This window comes from Solea senegalensis, linkage group LG15 (genome assembly GCF_019176455.1).
Source record: "Solea senegalensis isolate Sse05_10M linkage group LG15, IFAPA_SoseM_1, whole genome shotgun sequence".
Taxonomy (NCBI): Eukaryota; Metazoa; Chordata; class Actinopteri; order Pleuronectiformes; family Soleidae; genus Solea; species Solea senegalensis.
In genome coordinates this window covers 30,437-47,511 of record NC_058035.1, presented here as the reverse complement: position 1 = coordinate 47,511, position 17,075 = coordinate 30,437, and the positions used below count along the sequence as shown (strand labels likewise).

The window sequence follows — 17,075 nt, the reverse complement described above, 5'->3', positions numbered from 1 at the left end:
AGCATGACTCCTGTAATAAGACACAGGAAGAGGGTAAATTAAAAAGAAGACTTGCCATATCGCTGTAAAAAGAACAAATTGGCTGCCAAACAAAAACTGTATAAAATACCCAGATTCAAATAACTATATAAAAATGTCTTCAACAGCGTTACAATAAATCACCTTTAATAAAGTGATAATGCTTATAGTTCTACAGAAATTAGTGATTAATTTGCTCTTATGCGACGGACAGACATTCCCTGCATTTAGATAATAATCCATAGATTATTGTAAAATAGCTTAGCTACCAGCTAGGAAGCTACAGTTCCGTCAGTTTATTGGGATCATACTATAAGCCATTTATATATTTAATGATATTTTTCATTAGTTATTATGACTGAAATGAAGTCGTCAGACTGCCGGCCACTGATTGGTCAGAGTGTTGTCACTAGAAGAGTCACTAGCATGACGTCCGACACAAGAATGTAGATCAGTTAGAAAGACTTAAAAATCCTGAAAACGTGCGCTAACCTCCAACATTTAGCAAGGATGTCTAAAATCTCAATATTTAACATAAGGAGAGGGGAGTTCAGCGACAGCACTGCTGAAACCCAGTGATCACGAGCACCGAGGCGCATCACAAACCCTGCAGCTGTATTTCAGCACATGTTTGCACATCATTCCCAATTTCACATCTCACATGTGATGTTGTAACCCCATGTGTTTTCATGACGAGACATATCTGTCAGTAGCTCCTCCTGGTGAAAGATCATGTAGTGTTTAATCCCACATTGCCAGCCACTCATGTAGCCTGAACTCTAGAGTGAACCAGTGCAAAGACTCCCCATCATAAGACATCACGTCACGCGATGTCATGTGGGATGCACAGTGATCCTCCAACTCTATGAGACATTAAGTGTGTACTTGGCTTTAGTGAGACACACAAAAACATTTTTATATTTAACAAAAAAAAAGCCCTCTGTGAGAGAAAGACAGCAGATAAACGAAGATACTAAAAAAAAAACAGGTGGGGAAAAAGAGCCCAAGAAACACATAGGCAGTGTTAAAAGAAGTGGTGTCCAGCTGTTATCTCCATTACACCCACACAGCTACAGAAGAACAGGACAGTAAGGAGTGGGCTAAATTGGTGCACACATGTTCATCTACACTGGTGGGACAATTGGGCAGACTGGCCATTAAAATGCCTGTTAAAGTGCCATTTATCCCTCTTTACATTTACCAGTCACAGTCACTTTCAGTTATGTTTATAAGTGATCCTCCCAAATGAACAGTTGCATTTTTTTTATTTTAATAACTAAATCCATTGAATCCAGGACAAGATAATGTTTGTTTCAGTTTCCCTCTCACTTAAATGGGTTTTGGTGTCAGGTGGAAGCAACAGTAGAGAAGTAACGAGTAGCTTTGCCTCAATTTCAAGGCTACAGAATACAGTCAGTGAATAATGGTCAGGACCTAGGTTCCCTGGGACAACTGACACACCTTTTTTTTTTATTCTTGAGAATTACTTCACAACATAATGACCGGTGTGTTAACAGTGAAATAAATTCAGTCTAATATTGATGCGTGTTAGAGAAATCGTGTCCTTGTTTTTCCCTTCAGTTTGCAATGGGACTGTAAGACCATTCAAGTCACTATTTGAAATTCACACTTTCATATCAGTAACAGACACTGTCACACAAACACAGTGGGGTCAGCTGCTGCATGTGGATGTGAGGACATGCTGAAGTGGCCACTCACAAGTGAAGGTGATTAAGTCTCCTCTGCTTATCTTCTGATGAACACTGGACCACCACTGTGCATGTGTTTTATACAATTTATCTATGTGTGTTCTCTTATTTGTTACCTCTTGAGGCAGAACTGCTTAAGTTTAGGTGTAAGATTTGAATTGTGGTTAGGTTAAGGTTAGGGTTAGGCCTTAACTTGTTATGGGTTAGGGATAACACGCTGGTGAGAGTGTCCTAAGGAGAAAACCTGTGCAAACCTCTCTCTCGTTCTTTTTGTGTGTGTTTAGTTGTGATGGTTAAGGTCAGGATAAGGGGCTCTATGAATGATCAGTCAACGTTAACACGTTAATTTTGGAGATTCATTCAAATAATTTAACGCGTTAAAAGAAATTAACACAGTTTACGTTGTTTGTTTACTTCCGGTGGCGACGCATGCAGGCAAACCGAGCCATCCTGGTTGGATAAGGACGGACTTTTAGGCGGAAAGTTTCATTTTAAAAAGTTACCGGATGGCTTGTTGGACAAAACTAAAGTGTGTGTATGTGCCTCTGTGTGTGTGTGTGTGTGCATGCGCTGTTTCACTCTCACCCTCTTTCTCTCTATGTGAGTTGTGTTTTCTCTCTTTCAGTGTATATTATTATTATTATTATTATTATTATTGTTATTATTATTATTACAACATGTCATTTAACAGATGCTTTTATCCAAAGTGTCTACCAGTGTTTCTACATATATATGTTTATATATATATATATATATAAATAAATATATATATATAAATAAATATATGTTATAAGCTTCAGGTTTATTTTCGCGATTAATCGCGATGAATTACAGAAAATTGCATGATTAATTAGTTAATCTTTTTTAATCGATTGACAGCCCTACTATGAATGCAAAATCCTTGTGTGTGTTTGTGCGCTTATGTGTGTGTGCGCGCGCGGCACGCGCTGAAAACAAACTATATCGCAATCCCACACAGACTAGACATCACTCAGACAGCATATTGGCTCAACATTACACACACACACACACACACACACACACTTCATGATGATATCACAGCGAAACATACACTGCCATCATACACACAAATGCACACCAATGAGCAGCAGCTGCTCATTTACACCACAGATTAGCTTTCTTCAGCTATATTTACTTTCAGCGGGTGAAGCAAATGCATATCAGGCCTGACAGTGGAACACGCACAATAGATTTTCCTTCACTGTGGCTTAAAACAATCAAAGATATTTTTTTTCCCATTTTACCCCACATATATAAATATATTTGAAGAAAAAAAAAGCCACTGCTAGTTTCTGTTGAAAATGTTAAAAAGAAAACGTCTGTTTCGTTGCTTCCTCTGTCTTTAATTAGTCTATATTTTTATATTTAACAAAAGCTGCACACTGAAACATTAACTTGTCTTCATTAAATATTATAATTTGATCCAATTTGTAATGTTTTTTAAGAAAACCCAAATGTTAAAGATTTTACACAGGACAAAAAGGCCATCACTTATATGTATAAAGAAATTACAATAATGAAATATCTCTCAAACTTTGTCAAGTTGGCAACATGCTCCAGTGATTCCACATTGACATTCAGTAATATCACATAATTGGCTGAGTTTTCACAGGTGTCATTTTGGCCAAGTTCACTTCTTTTCATGCTCCCTCAGTGACTCACAAGCTCCTCCATCTGGCACAGATGCTGATTTAAAAACAAAAACTAAACATACCCCCAGTAGCTGCAGTGATTATGTATGTTGGCATTCCTCGCTGTGCCAGTTTTGACACACATCAAATTAGATTTTGTTTGAAATGAATTGCCAGTCTTAACATTTGCTTTGCAGGGAGGTTTTGTTTTTAAAAGCACATCCACACCCCCAGTTTGTGACTTTTTTTTCACACGTACACACAGTTTTGCTCTCTGACACAAACACTCGAGGGACTGCCGACAGCAGGCAGACCTGCAGCAGCACTGTGTGTGTGTGTGTGTGTGTTCTTGTATTTGTTACCTCTTTGGGTCTTTTCTGGCATAAACATTGAGGAACTGGTTGTTTAAAATTTGAATTGGGCTCAGGTTAAGGTTAGGATTAACTGGTTATTGTTCAAGTTAGGGATACGGCTGTGGTTATAAGCTGTCAGAATGAATGGAAGTCAATGTGAGTCCTTAAAAGGATAGCAGCATGGACCTGTGTGTGTGTGTGTAAGGCGTGTGCTGGGACGGACAGGCAGGGCTAGCACGTTATCCTCTTATCCCCACTGTTGTGGAATAGAGGGGCAAGCAGCTGGAGGGACTGCAAGCAGTCTGATAATGCCCACGCTATTTTCTAACCCACCATCTTAATCTTGTTACTCAAATGGTTGTGAAGAGAGAGTCATGAATTTTAATTTCTCCTTACATGCACATGCACACACACACTCACATGCAAGAGAGAGAGTGTGTGTGTGTGTGCACATGTGTAGTTCCCCCGTCTCTCTCTCTCATGCATTAATAGTATCCCCACTGTGTCCATGCACTCATACTCTCTTTCCTATCTAGTTCTTTCTGCCTCCCTCCTTCACCCCCATTTCCTACATCACGACCCACTTCGGTATTTATTCAAGCCTGTCCCTCTATCCCTTCCTTCACTCTTCTCTCCATCCACCCAATCCCTCACTCTCCGTTTCCTAATCTTGCCCAGAGAGACCCCAGACATCCGGTTCATCCCTCCCTTGTCTCAGAGCCCCCTCCTCTTCCCTTTTTTTTTTCTTCCTCCACCTTGTTCACTTTCTCTCTGGCCTACACAAGCAGGGCAAGAATAAACGAGAAAAAGCAGGAGGCGGAGAAATGGAGAGGCAAAATGAGAGCATGAGTGAGGGAGAAAGAAGATGGGGCGAAAGTGGCAACAAAATAAATGACTCGCACCTTGGAAAGGGGAAAAAAAAGAGAAAAGATTGTGGGGGGCAGGGGGATAGGGGCCGAGTTGAGAGCCGATTTAGCCAGCCACCCATGAAGCTGATTAGGCAGCCTGCGATCAGGAGGAACAGCTTTGCTTGTTAAACTTTTCACCTTTGCAGCTCTCAGCCCTCCCCACGTTAAGCCCCACCCCCGTCTCTCTATCCTTCCATCCCTCCATCTAACACTCCTTGCTCCTTCCGCCTGGTAGAATTTGAATGTGAATGCTGGCCATGGCCCCCATAGCAGGCTTAGCACAGGCAGCTGCCCCTCCACGCCCAACCACCCCCTGGGCTGTCTGCTCCTCTCTCTCTCTCTCTCTCTCTCTCTCTCTCTCTCTCTCTCTCTCTCAGGGTCACAGGTTCAACCACTGGTCGGTGCCTGGAGGCATGGCCACAGGAAGATAACACACATGAAGGGTACACGGGGAGGAAGGGTGGGACCAAACGAGAGAGGGAGACTTGTGCAGTGTTATATTCCAAAAAAGATGGACAGAAAATTAAAAAAAGGCAGAATTAGGAGCAATGATGTGAAGGAGATCACTCGTGTTAGGAGTAATGAGACATGAGCGAGAAGCAGAACCTCAGGTAGCCCTCTGTTTTCTGTGGGTGCTGTGATATTGTGAGAAGTACTGACAAGACTATTTCTGTCTAGTTTTACACCTGTGTTCTTGTGACATGAATACATTTTTACTTTGTCTTGCTGTGTAACACAGTGTGATGCTCATGAGATTACAGTGCAGTGTGGCATAAAAGGAATCAAGTAAAAAAACAAAAACAATTCTTGATGAGCTGGTTAAAGCTTAATTTTATCTCCTACAGTTATTCATCTGTGTGTTTTTAAATGTTTGAATTGTACTTTACATTACACAGTTAAACACTTTTGTTTTGAAAATGTGCTCTATAAATAAAGACTGACTTTTTGGTACTCCAGCTGTGTCAACACAATAGTTTCTTAGAATATTTTTTTCCCCATGCAGTGCTAATGCTATCCTAATCACAGCCCAACGACATGAAGCTTTAAATTCCCTACTATCTACTATGATGTTGTTATCCATCTTAACCAGGTTTTTTTTAGTTGCACTCTACACTAGCGATGACACTTAAACGCAGATATATCATTCATTCTTCATTTTATTGGTTTGCAAACAGGAACAACTTTAAACTCACCGTGACATGAGTGCGAGCAAATCACCTAATCTGTTGGGAAAACAGCCCAGAGTCTGCAAATGAGCTTGTGATATTGGTAGATTTAGGTTGGATGGGAGATTGTGGCGCAGCACTTAGGGAGTGAATTTAGGGTCAGCCGGAGTTTCTGTTGTGAGAAACCTTTTCACACAGTTGTGCACTATGCTTTCTCACAACACACACACACATATGCTGGTTTTGCATTCTTTGTGTGGACAGTCATAGACATAATGCATTCCCGAGCCAAGTTGTGTGGACCAGTCAAAATGTCCTCACAAAGACTGTGGTCCACACAACTTATTTCATATGGAATTAGTCATTGTCCATCTCTTTGTAATATGTCAAAGACAATCTGACAAATCTTAGATACTTTATTATTTTAATTATTACAGTTATTACCTTTACAATTATTTCAAGTACCTTGTCAGATTTCGGCGGGGAAAACTTGGGGATCGAGTTCCAGACGGACAGTGACTCAAGACCGGTGTATACTTCAGGTCCATTGAGCTGTTGCTCCAAAACTCAGTAGCCAATCAGCAGGCAGCCTCCTTAGCCCCGCCCATGGTCACAATTGCTAACAAAAACCCAGGGAGCACAAGTTTGGAGAACAAACGCAAAAGAGTCGGAGCAAAGGAAATTCCAATCATTGCAAACAAAAAGTGATCATCATTTTGAACGATTAAATCGATTTTATTTGCAGTTTGTGTATTTTTATTTTGTGGTTCTTTTTTTTTTTTTCTCAATTCAAAATGTCCTCAATTTTCCCAAATTGTCCTCACTGCATAAATAATTTTTTTTTGGTCCTCACAAAGATGCCCACGCGAGAAAGCACACACACTCAGCATTGTGAGGTGTCCATGTTGTGCCCGCTCCGTGCCCTTTTAAGCAGACTTGGCAGTTTGGGCATGCACCCACTAATCAGCTCGCTCAGCATCTCGCCAAATTATCAGAGACTTATGAAAGTGACTTTAGTGAGTCTGCTCATGTGAGAAAGTCTGTGTGTGTGTGTGTGTGTGTGTGTGCGCGCACGGCGTCGTTTCACTGACTTAACTTCAACAGCTTTGATGATTCATAATCACATGTGCACATACAACTGACTAATTATTTTCTTATAGTTCCTCAAATGTCAGAATTTGCTACTGTCCTTCATTTTTTTTACATCATCAAACTAAAATATTTTGTTAAATAAATGAAATAATTGGCTCACCAATAAAAAAATATTAGTCTCAACACACACATTTTGTTGACATAGACTAAGCTAGTTAAGTCTTGTTACCTAATAAATCATTAAGAAATAAAAATTGAATACAAATGAAATTTACAAACCACATCACCAATCAACAAACTCATTAAAACATTCAGATTAAGAGTTCTAGTCATGTGCAGAATAAAGTCACTGGTTCTTTTTGCTTGCACTGCACAGCCATTCCAGGTTAAAGAGACGCCAGATTAGTAGAATTTGAGACTTTTTTAACAACTACCTCCATCTAATGTTTCTGTTGATCATCTCAAATGTATTTTCATACGAAATACATTAAAAATATTGTAAATGACTCCAAGATAATTGTTGCATAAAGTGTTAGTATTCTTTGTAGTTAATGTTGTGTGCATTTCAGATGCAGAGAGAGGGAAAAGAAGCTTACGATGAGGACATCCACTATCCTCTCCTCATCACCCTGACCAAAGGACCACAACCTGTCAGCCACTCTCAGTAAAACAAAAGAAGTGAGCCCTCAACTTGACACACTACCATGCTACATGCCTTTGTACGTTTGAAAAGGAATGATGCAACACAAGTCATTTCAACAATCTAATCAAATTGCACTAAAAGAGCAGTATTCAAAGAGGGTTGCGTTTACGTTGGTGAGGTGGCAGAACTCAAGTTGTGCTCAAGTTTGACGCATTTTTATATTTACATTGACCACAGTGTGTTTGTTTTGTAGTTTGAAGTGCTGTTGGGAACAAACTCATTTCCAAAAGCAGTGGGGATACATTTACTGCAAAAAAAGAGTGTAAACTACCAAGTTTGTTTTGATCGTCTGCCATATGATGCTGAAACTCTTCTTAAATACAGATCACATTTTAATTCAATTTCATTTTACAGGGCTATGTTGGTGTTGGAATCTTTGTTTGAGCTGTAAATCCAACACTTATTCTGCCTCTAATTTTACCCGCATCACCACCAGCTCCACTAATGTACAGATTATTATTAAAACGTTTACTACTAAAGGCTGCAAGTCTAACTCCGCCTTCAGGTTGCGTAGTGTGTGACAGAGAACACACCCACATCAGTTGTGGAGACTGCTACGACTTAGTTTTATTGAAACTTGACCCCAGTACTGTGGAATAGATTAAACAAATAACTGTATCACTGCACACAGCCAAGTTTCCTTTCCTCTCACTCTGTTACTCATTGTTCACACATGACCAGGTCCATGGATGGGGCTGAGTCATTGACTTAAATGAATATATTTAAATCACTAAGTAATGCACTGACAGATGACAGGAAGATGTAGAAGTATTCTGTATTAGATTTATGTTCTGCTCATATCACCTGTTACAGTTGTCGTTTTTGCCAAAATACACAAATAGAAGCATACAGTAACTGAAGTGCAGCTCCAGAGTATATGTTACCACAGTGATATTAAATGCTCCAAACCAAGAAAAAACGGCTGTTAAAATATGTCAGCGTCAAACTGACAAATGATGTGCAACCATAGTCATTAAAAGTCCAGTCTCGACTCTGGTCTTTACCCCTTACATTCAGCCGTTTTGTCTTTGTAGTATTAAGGTGGCAGTTGGTCAGTGAAGGCTGAAGTTGTACCTATTACTAGTAACATGTTTACATATTTCACTGTGATCGTTGCTGTACACTGGAGCCAAGAAGCTATGCAGTAATCTCCCAATGGCTGCTGTTTACACTTCTCATGTTGGGATATACAGTAATCCACCTGCAGACATTTCACACAAGTATTTCCTTTGGTTGCAGTAAATTAACATTATCAGTCGTCTCAATGCTTAGTAGACTTGAACTACATTTACATTTAGCAGTCTATTTCTTTTGTACCTTTATCTGTGCGCTATCATACTTTATGAACACCATCCTAACTGTGACTCTGAGCAGCGACTCAATCGTGACATCGCCACCACTAATTGTGATGCGGCGCTGGCATCGGTAACTGTCACTGTGTGCTGACATCTGCAACATCTGGCCAAATCCTCACCTGGTGCAACCACAAGCTTGTTGTGATGTTCCGTTTTCACACGCACTTCTATAGTTGTGATAATATTGCACCACTCCTTCACTGTGACATTAGCAAATAGACAAAAGGCCGCTGCCGGGTCATGTTGATGTATTTGTTATATGGAATTTAACAGTTGGTGTAGAAAACAGAGAATCACAGAGGAGAGCTTTGTTGCAGCTGTGAACTGCTCTGAGCGAACATCAAACAGAGATGCTCCAGTCGCCAGGATCAAATGTTGCAATTGTACATTTCTGCAAACCATAGATAAGTGCAAGCTCACGTCTTTGAACCAACAATTTATTGTTGCTATTTACATGTACAAACCTGGATATCGTTGTAAAGAGTTGTGGCACTTTTGGTGTTTTAAAGAAATGTGACTGAAAAACAATTTTATGCACCTATTTCAACATGATTATGAGTGAAAAACAACTCTGTCATTAATCTGTGGTTAAGTTTTTTGTTTGTTTGGTCTTTTTTTTGGCACAAAAAGCACTTAGTTTGGATTTGGATAAGATAATGGTTTTTCCCTCGTAGTGTCACAACATCCTCTCCATGAAAACACAGCAGAACAACAAATCCTTTAACGATTTGGGCTCACGCTGCAGCTTGGTGGACATTTAGCCAAAACAACAAATTCAAATATTTGACTCTGGATTTTCCAAATGTTGATATGCAAGGTGGGGAGGGGGTGTGTGTGGGACCACACTGCACAGTCACATGTCTCTGCTTTTTCCTCCTGTAACACAGCTCATTGAGATCTTTGATCATATGCTGGCCATGTCCATACAAATCCTGCTCTATTTGAAAGTGAATCTCATTTTCTTTCCACAGTAAATCACAAAACCTCAACCTCCAACTGAACTTGTTCCATTTTACTGTGCAGGGATTCTGGGCATGTTCAAGAGGGCTTAAGGGTTCTGTGCATGGTCAAATGCAGTAGCATTAATAAGCTTTTTTTATGGATTATAGTTGCTACTGTGCTTAAGAGAAATGTCAGTTCATGTGTGGATGTGGCCTCATATCATGAGTTTCTCCACTTAGTGAATCAAATTCCCCCTGCTTCACAGTAATCACTGGGTTGTACCTGGCAGTCTATATTTTTTGTGGATGAATAAGAATAAAAACTTTTTTCTTAAAGAAATTTTGGACTCTGCACTTTTTTTAAATAAATAAATAAAACCCCTACGTCATGGTTTCAGTTAATTTATGATCACCTTGATGATTTTCTGTAATATATTTTTTTCTCCAATAAAGGTGCATTACACATTTTAATTCTGTTACAGAATTAAAAATCCAGTGTTAAATGCTCACAGATTTAATAAAGTTTCCTTGAGGCCTGGATCGACTACAGCCTGTCTTTCAAACACAATGGCCTCCCGCAGGCTAAGCTGGTGCCAGACATGGTAACACACACAGATACACACACTTTAGTGCTCACACACACATATCAAGACCAGTCAACAGTCCACTCCTCCACTGGGAGAAAAGAGGCAGTACACGGCAGCTAATCCTGCAGGCTCACTCTTCTGTTTATCAGTCAGAACGAGGGAGGGACCAGGGAGGCCTCCTGATCTGTCTTTTCATATTTTAAAAAGGTCCGTTCTCTCCTCTACAACACGGATAGAAACAGCTGTAGAGAGAGGAGAGAGAGAAAGAGGGGGTGCAAAAGAAAGGAAGACAGAGGAGGAAGAGAAATGAAAATGGGACACTGACTGAATGTCTGGAAGGAAAGGCGAAGTGAGACAGCTGGAAATGAGGTGAAACTAGATCGAAACAGCGGGGAAAAGCTTCATCCATGAAAGAAAAGAGAAAGCTGACTGAGAGACTGAGATTGACTGGTGAGTGAGTGATCGAACAGAGAAAAAGAGACAGAGTGTTCCCAGCTCGACACAAGGGCCCCATTAACTTGACCACTTGCCCTTTGCACACAAAGGCAGGGCCAGCCCACTGCCCCTCCCACCCAATTATCCACGATTAGGCTCAGTGCACTGTGTCAAGATGGAGAGGGAAGGAAAGGAGGAAAGGGGAAGAAAGGCGAGCAGAGGGAGGAGGGAGGAAAGGAAAGAGAGCAAGGGCAAGAAAGAAGTGAGGGGAGGATGATGAAGGATGACAAAATTGTTAACATGGATTTGGTTTGATTTGATTTAGCACCCTCCATTAAATGAGTTACTCAAAGCACAGTATCCAATGGAAACCAGCGCTCCTGTAAGTCACAGCTTAACTGTGTTTACTGATGTTCTCTCTGTTTGCTTTTCTTATTTATTCACAGTTCAGTTTCCGAGGTGAAACGGTGGTCGATAGCACATAGAGCAGGTGTCATTGCACGTTTAACAGCAGGGGGGAAAGGGGTTGTTGTATCAAATGCATGGTTATAAGGGTTTAAGTTAAACCCCACTCTGCTCACCAGAGGGAATGTGTTTAATGTGTATTCACTCCTGGATCAAATGACTCTGCAATGTCCAAACATAAGACTTCAGGTGAATACGCTAGTTTCTTCTTCTTTGTCTGCTATTCCTTTGCCAGAGATGTGTAATTTTTGGTCCAATGCCATGATCAGCATCCATTTTTGTAGTGATTCTTACTATCAAGTCTAGGTACAGCTCTCAGTATCATTTATTTCATCAATCGCATCATCGAAATCCATGGTTCTCAAACTGTGGTAAGTGTACCACCAGTGTTCTCGCTACATCTAAACCTAATTTCACTATACCAGTGTGTGAAGTGTATATGCGGAAGAGGAGGATGATGACAGAGCAAATGATCATATTGGGATTAAATCTGCCTCCTGCTCGGCCTCTTTAGACCACCGTATTTTAACATTGGTGATAATGGTAAATATTGAGCTCAACATTTTCTCAAGTGGTACTAGGTATAAAAAGTTTGAGAACCACTGATCTAAATGATTGATTTAAAAAGAGATGGAAGAAGAAGAAGATGTAAAATAGTAACCACTATATCGTTATCACTGAGTGCTATCACTGGGTTATTTGTTTCCGTCATGTCACTGATGTGAAAATAACACCTCAGGGCTGAACAACCACTGGCAACAGAAGTGGCGTTAGTTGCCTTTTTTTAAGTTTAAAAATCACATGTATAGAGGCTCCGGATGTCAAATAACTCGGTTTCTATGAACCACCACGACGGCAGCCAGAGCTGCAGCAAAAAGAAACGGCACCGCTGCTTAATTGAACCTGTCAGAGTTCACTGACATGGAGGTCGACCGACATGTCACAAAAAAGACATTATTACAGACCTGCAGCATCCTGACATCTTCAACTTCCTGATCAATTTCCATTGATCTTAGTCTGGAGAGTCACGGAAAGTTTACAAGAGCCTTGCTTGTGTTTGTTCCCACTGCTTGGTCCACTTTTCACAACAGATCTGTGGGGATCCGGTAAAATACTTACCCATTAGCCTGTCTTCGGCTGTTTTGCCACAACAGTTATCCACCATCTTCACTTTTATGACCAAAACACCCAGCGAAGAGACAAATCGTCTGACTTATTGCCTGATTTACTGTATTTGTTGTCTAGTAAACGTCTGTAGAGGTGAACAGCGCTGTTTCCTGTCAGAGGGCGTTACCTTGGTTATGTCATGTCATGTCAGCTACCGCAGCTCTATACCTGCTAATTTCACTGTGAAAGGAGTCTCTTAATTAATTATGGGTATGTTAAACATACAATGAACAAATCTGAATGAAATCTGTAATAATCTTTAAGTGCCTCAAGCTCTGTCATATTCTAACATTTATTCTACTACTCAACCAGGAAAGAGGTTAACGCTGTTATGTTTCTTGATACGTGCTGTCACTTTGCTCTTGCACATTTTGCACTGTGGTTACTGATTTGTTTTTTTCAGTTTTAGTTTTTTAATATCTGGTCTTGCCTGCACACTCATATCTTTTATTTGAATTCTGTGAATAGTTTGTTGGCAGTTTGTTGTCTCTGTTTTTCTACTGCTGCTGACGCCAAAAAAATGTCCCGTGTCCTGTCTCTGGGGACATCCATCCATCTTCTACCTCTTTATCCTCCACATGAAGGTCACGGGGGGGCGGGGGGATATCTTAAAAGGTTCATAATAGTTCACAAACGCCTCTTGACTCATGCACAGGGCAAAATTATCCAATAAAAAAGTATCAAGGGTGTGGGAGTAAAAGTGGGAAATCTGGAAAACAACACAGTGAAAGTTTGCATACATCACCTTCTCTAAATTAGTATCTTATGCCTGTACCAGGGCATGAAAGCCATGAAAGACACCTCATGATACAGACAAATGCACGGATCTCACACACGCACCATGGGCTCAGGGCTCAGCCACTGTCTAGACGTGTGCTGTGTTTTGTTGAAACTCCACTGTCAGGTATAACTGACATCTCCAGGGCCTCAGAATGACTGCCACTGTTTCACGGCACACCATATGAACTCATGCACATTCACCCACTTAACAGTACATTAATAGGTTCTGCCTTTATTGTTTGTTATTGTGACAATTCTCATAGGTCTCTAAAAAGGTCTTAATTCTTGATTCATCATGTTGTTGTTGTTGTATTTGTGTCTTTGATTTCATTTCATTTACGGGCGTTCTGCTGTGTTTGTAGGTGTGTTTTGGTTTGAACCCAGTTAAAGGGGCAGATTGTCAAATATTAAAAATAGCTCCATCAAATTCTTAAGAAATAATTTATAGATTAATATTAGTTTAAAATTAAAATTAGTAAAATAAACAGACATATTCAGGATTCTTTGGCTTTGGCAAACGTATGTACCATTAGTAAGTTTACACACAGTCAACTACACCTAACCTTACCTGCCCTCTCCACACACCATGTGCCTGAATGTATGTGAACATACGTGATCGTCTCACAGCTCAACATGTTTACACATCCCCTGCTCTGATTCACCCCACCACCACCACCACCACCACCACCACCACTCTGTCCATTGCCCAAAATCTCTCAAAACCTTTCAAGCCTTTCCGTCTCTCTTCTCCTCCTCTAGGCAATTTGAGGAGGGCTTTTTAAATGATCCGCTCATTATCGGTAGTGGAGTCACTTTGGTGTTTCGGCTCTGTCTGTTGTCTTCCAGACCCCCACTCCCCCATTTACCTCTCTGTGTTTTTAAGGGGCTTTTTCCTCCTTGGCTCTCCACCTCCCACCACCTCCCTCTACTTCCTCCAGAATGGCTTTTTCATCCATTTGTTTTGTGCTCATGAAGTGGAATGCAGCAAAGTCCCTGAGTGCATTTTTTCTTTTTCTTTTTTAATTTAGAAAGCCATTGAGTATGAGTTGACATGGCAGAGTGGAAACTATTCCCCCCCCATACAAGCACACAAACACACACCACAGCCACAGTCATCCTGTGCACGCACCTGATGATGGCCTTGATGAGAGGAGAAATAATTGAAAGATATGTGGAGGTGTATTATCACGGTCACCTGGAGCTGGGTGGAATGGCATATGTCACTGAGTGTGGAACACATAGATTTCACTCTTTATTATGATTTATTATTATTATTATTATTATTATTATTATTATTGTGCATCCTTTAAATGAACAGATTTTGTCACTTGTGCATGTGTTCAACAGACACATAATCACAAATGAAATCTCTGTTGACTCCCATCTGTTCTTCTGGAGGCTTGCCTGGTTCTGTAGGCTGCTTATATTCATCCTCATTTACCTGTTCAGCCCTTTCATCTCTAATAGTCTAATCTGATTAGCTCAGTTTGGGTGCAAGAGGGAGAAAAAAAGGACACAGAACATGAGACATATAGACAGACAAGTGGTTTGTGTTGGTTGAGAGTCCTTCCTCTAAATGTTGACAGCCTCTTGTGGCAGTTATTACTCGACTTTTAATGGTAGAGGGCCAACATTAGCTGCCGTAGGAGTCCCAGTGAATTAACACCTGTCACTTTGCATACAAGAAGCTGTTTCCCTTTGCTTTTGTCTGCCCGGTGACTTTTAGTCAGCTAATCAGCAAGGCCATCAATCAGAATGTGAAACACATTGTCAGCGAAACGCAGCCACTGAAATTTGCAGGTGAGCGCGGAGAGAAATTTGAAAACGAATGTGAAAACAGTCATTCAGTGTCAAACTGCACGCACAACATGCAGCGGGATGTAGGACAGGCATTCAGCTCAAGTCACAATAAGCCAAACATTTGGGAGTTAAGAGACGCTTTAACCTGTACGTTTCATGTTAGATTGAAATGTAACAGAATGACCTCTCTAATATTTTAAATATGTATGTGTGCGTATACATTTGTAATTTTATACATATATGAGGTGTGTGTGTGTGTGTGTGTGTATATATATAGATATACATATGTATATCTATATATGCTATAATTAAAGTTGAGGAGGTTTATCTTGATATAATTCTTTATCGACAATCTCAGCTGCTTGTATAAATGACACTGTAGTTCTATATAACTGATTCAGAACTGTATTTCTGCTCTTGGTCTCTCTCTCTCTCTTCTGTCTCTACTACCTCTCCTCTGTCCCCCATTTTTCCTTTCACCCGAACCGGTCTGGTTCTGTCAGAGATTTCTTCTTCTGTTAAAAGGGACTTTTTTCCCCCTCTCTCTCTCCACTGATGCTTGCTCATTGTGTGAACTGTTGGGTTTCTCTGCTCTCGATGATGTTGTCTACCTACAGTGCCTTGAGATAATGTATGTTGTGATTCGGCACTATACAAATAAAATTTAATTGAATTAAATCTATATAAATCTTTCCATTCAAGGCAACAGACTGTTTCATTTTGGTTGCTTTTAAATGACATCATTCATTTATAAACTCCAGTCAGAAGACCACACTGTCCCATACTGCTTCCTAACATCATGAAATCATGTTTTTTTTTTTATTGTTTTAATTGAGGAATCCTTACCTGTAGAAACTAATATACCGCTATAACAGTACTTGTGTGGACATCAGTCATGTTTTGACATGAGTTTAGGTTAAAGTGTACAGAAGACGTACTGGGGCATCCACAGTTTCTGCTTCAAAAAGGAAACATTGAGAAGTGCCATTCTGAATGATCATTCTTTCTTACCTTCCTTTATGATTCATTACCTTCATGTGTGACCATCTGTCTGCCTGGCTCCTCATCTTGTTGTTTCCATCTCTACACCCACCATCCATCCATCTCCCTCTCTTTGGCCTATGTGCCTGTGGTCACCAGGGCAACAGCTCTAACCTGCTGACCCATGTTCCCGTGGGCCAAGGGGCCATTAGGGGCCAGTCAATGAGCCTCTCTTCCTGCTACAAGTGGTACTGGCGGGATGAAGAGGGCCCTCATCTTTGCTTTGAAGGTCAATGAGTCCACAGCCCAGCACTCTGCCAGTGACTCTTAGAGCTCCCAGACCTGCATGACAAAATACAGCTTTGAAACAAATGTTCAACTCAAGGACATGCAGATACAGCCATTGTTTTAAGTCCTGTGAGTGTGAGAGTGCATATGCTGGTTGTTATAGTGAATTTCTGACTCACTGTCACCCCGCACAATGATGAAATCACTTAGATATTGTAATGTCCCAGTTTTTTTGTATAGCTAAGTGTTGTCTGGGGAGCCTACTTTTGTAAAAGCTCAGGGTTTGTATGATCTATTCGACGCTGGCACTGATTGCATTGCTGTTGGATAATTGCTGGAGGATATTGATATTGTAGAAGCAGATTGGATTTCACGTCCTTATAAACAAGCTACAATGCGTCTTCTTGTGAGTAAGAAGTCTTATATGCCTATGAGTCATGAGCTCTAAAGGGATTTTTCCCTCCTCAGAGGAGGCTGAAAGTGGTGGGAAATATATATAATTTAGAGGAAAAAAGTTGTTTTTTGTCAGTCCTATCCCATTAATCAAATTGTGACCTGTACAAGATTTACTGAGGACCGCTATCGACTGTAGAAATCTTTAATACTTGTAAAACTTTACATGTTCCTGGGGGGTAAAATAAATTTTTTTTATTCATAACTCCAAATTGAAGCTTA

The 17,075-nt window shown here is 40.4% G+C and overlaps 1 protein-coding gene across 1 annotated transcript in view; it reads left to right on the top strand.

Moving 5' to 3' along the window:
- Nucleotides 1-10,237, top strand: part of camkmt (calmodulin-lysine N-methyltransferase) — a 92,787-nt gene extending 82,550 nt beyond the window's left edge. Inside the window, exon 11 of the mRNA XM_044046220.1 lies at nucleotides 7,468-10,237. Within this exon, the coding sequence (XP_043902155.1) occupies nucleotides 7,468-7,566 (99 nt within the window). The 3' untranslated portion in view covers nucleotides 7,567-10,237. The remainder of the gene's footprint in view (nucleotides 1-7,467) is intronic.
- The last annotated feature ends 6,838 nt before the right edge of the window (nucleotides 10,238-17,075 follow it).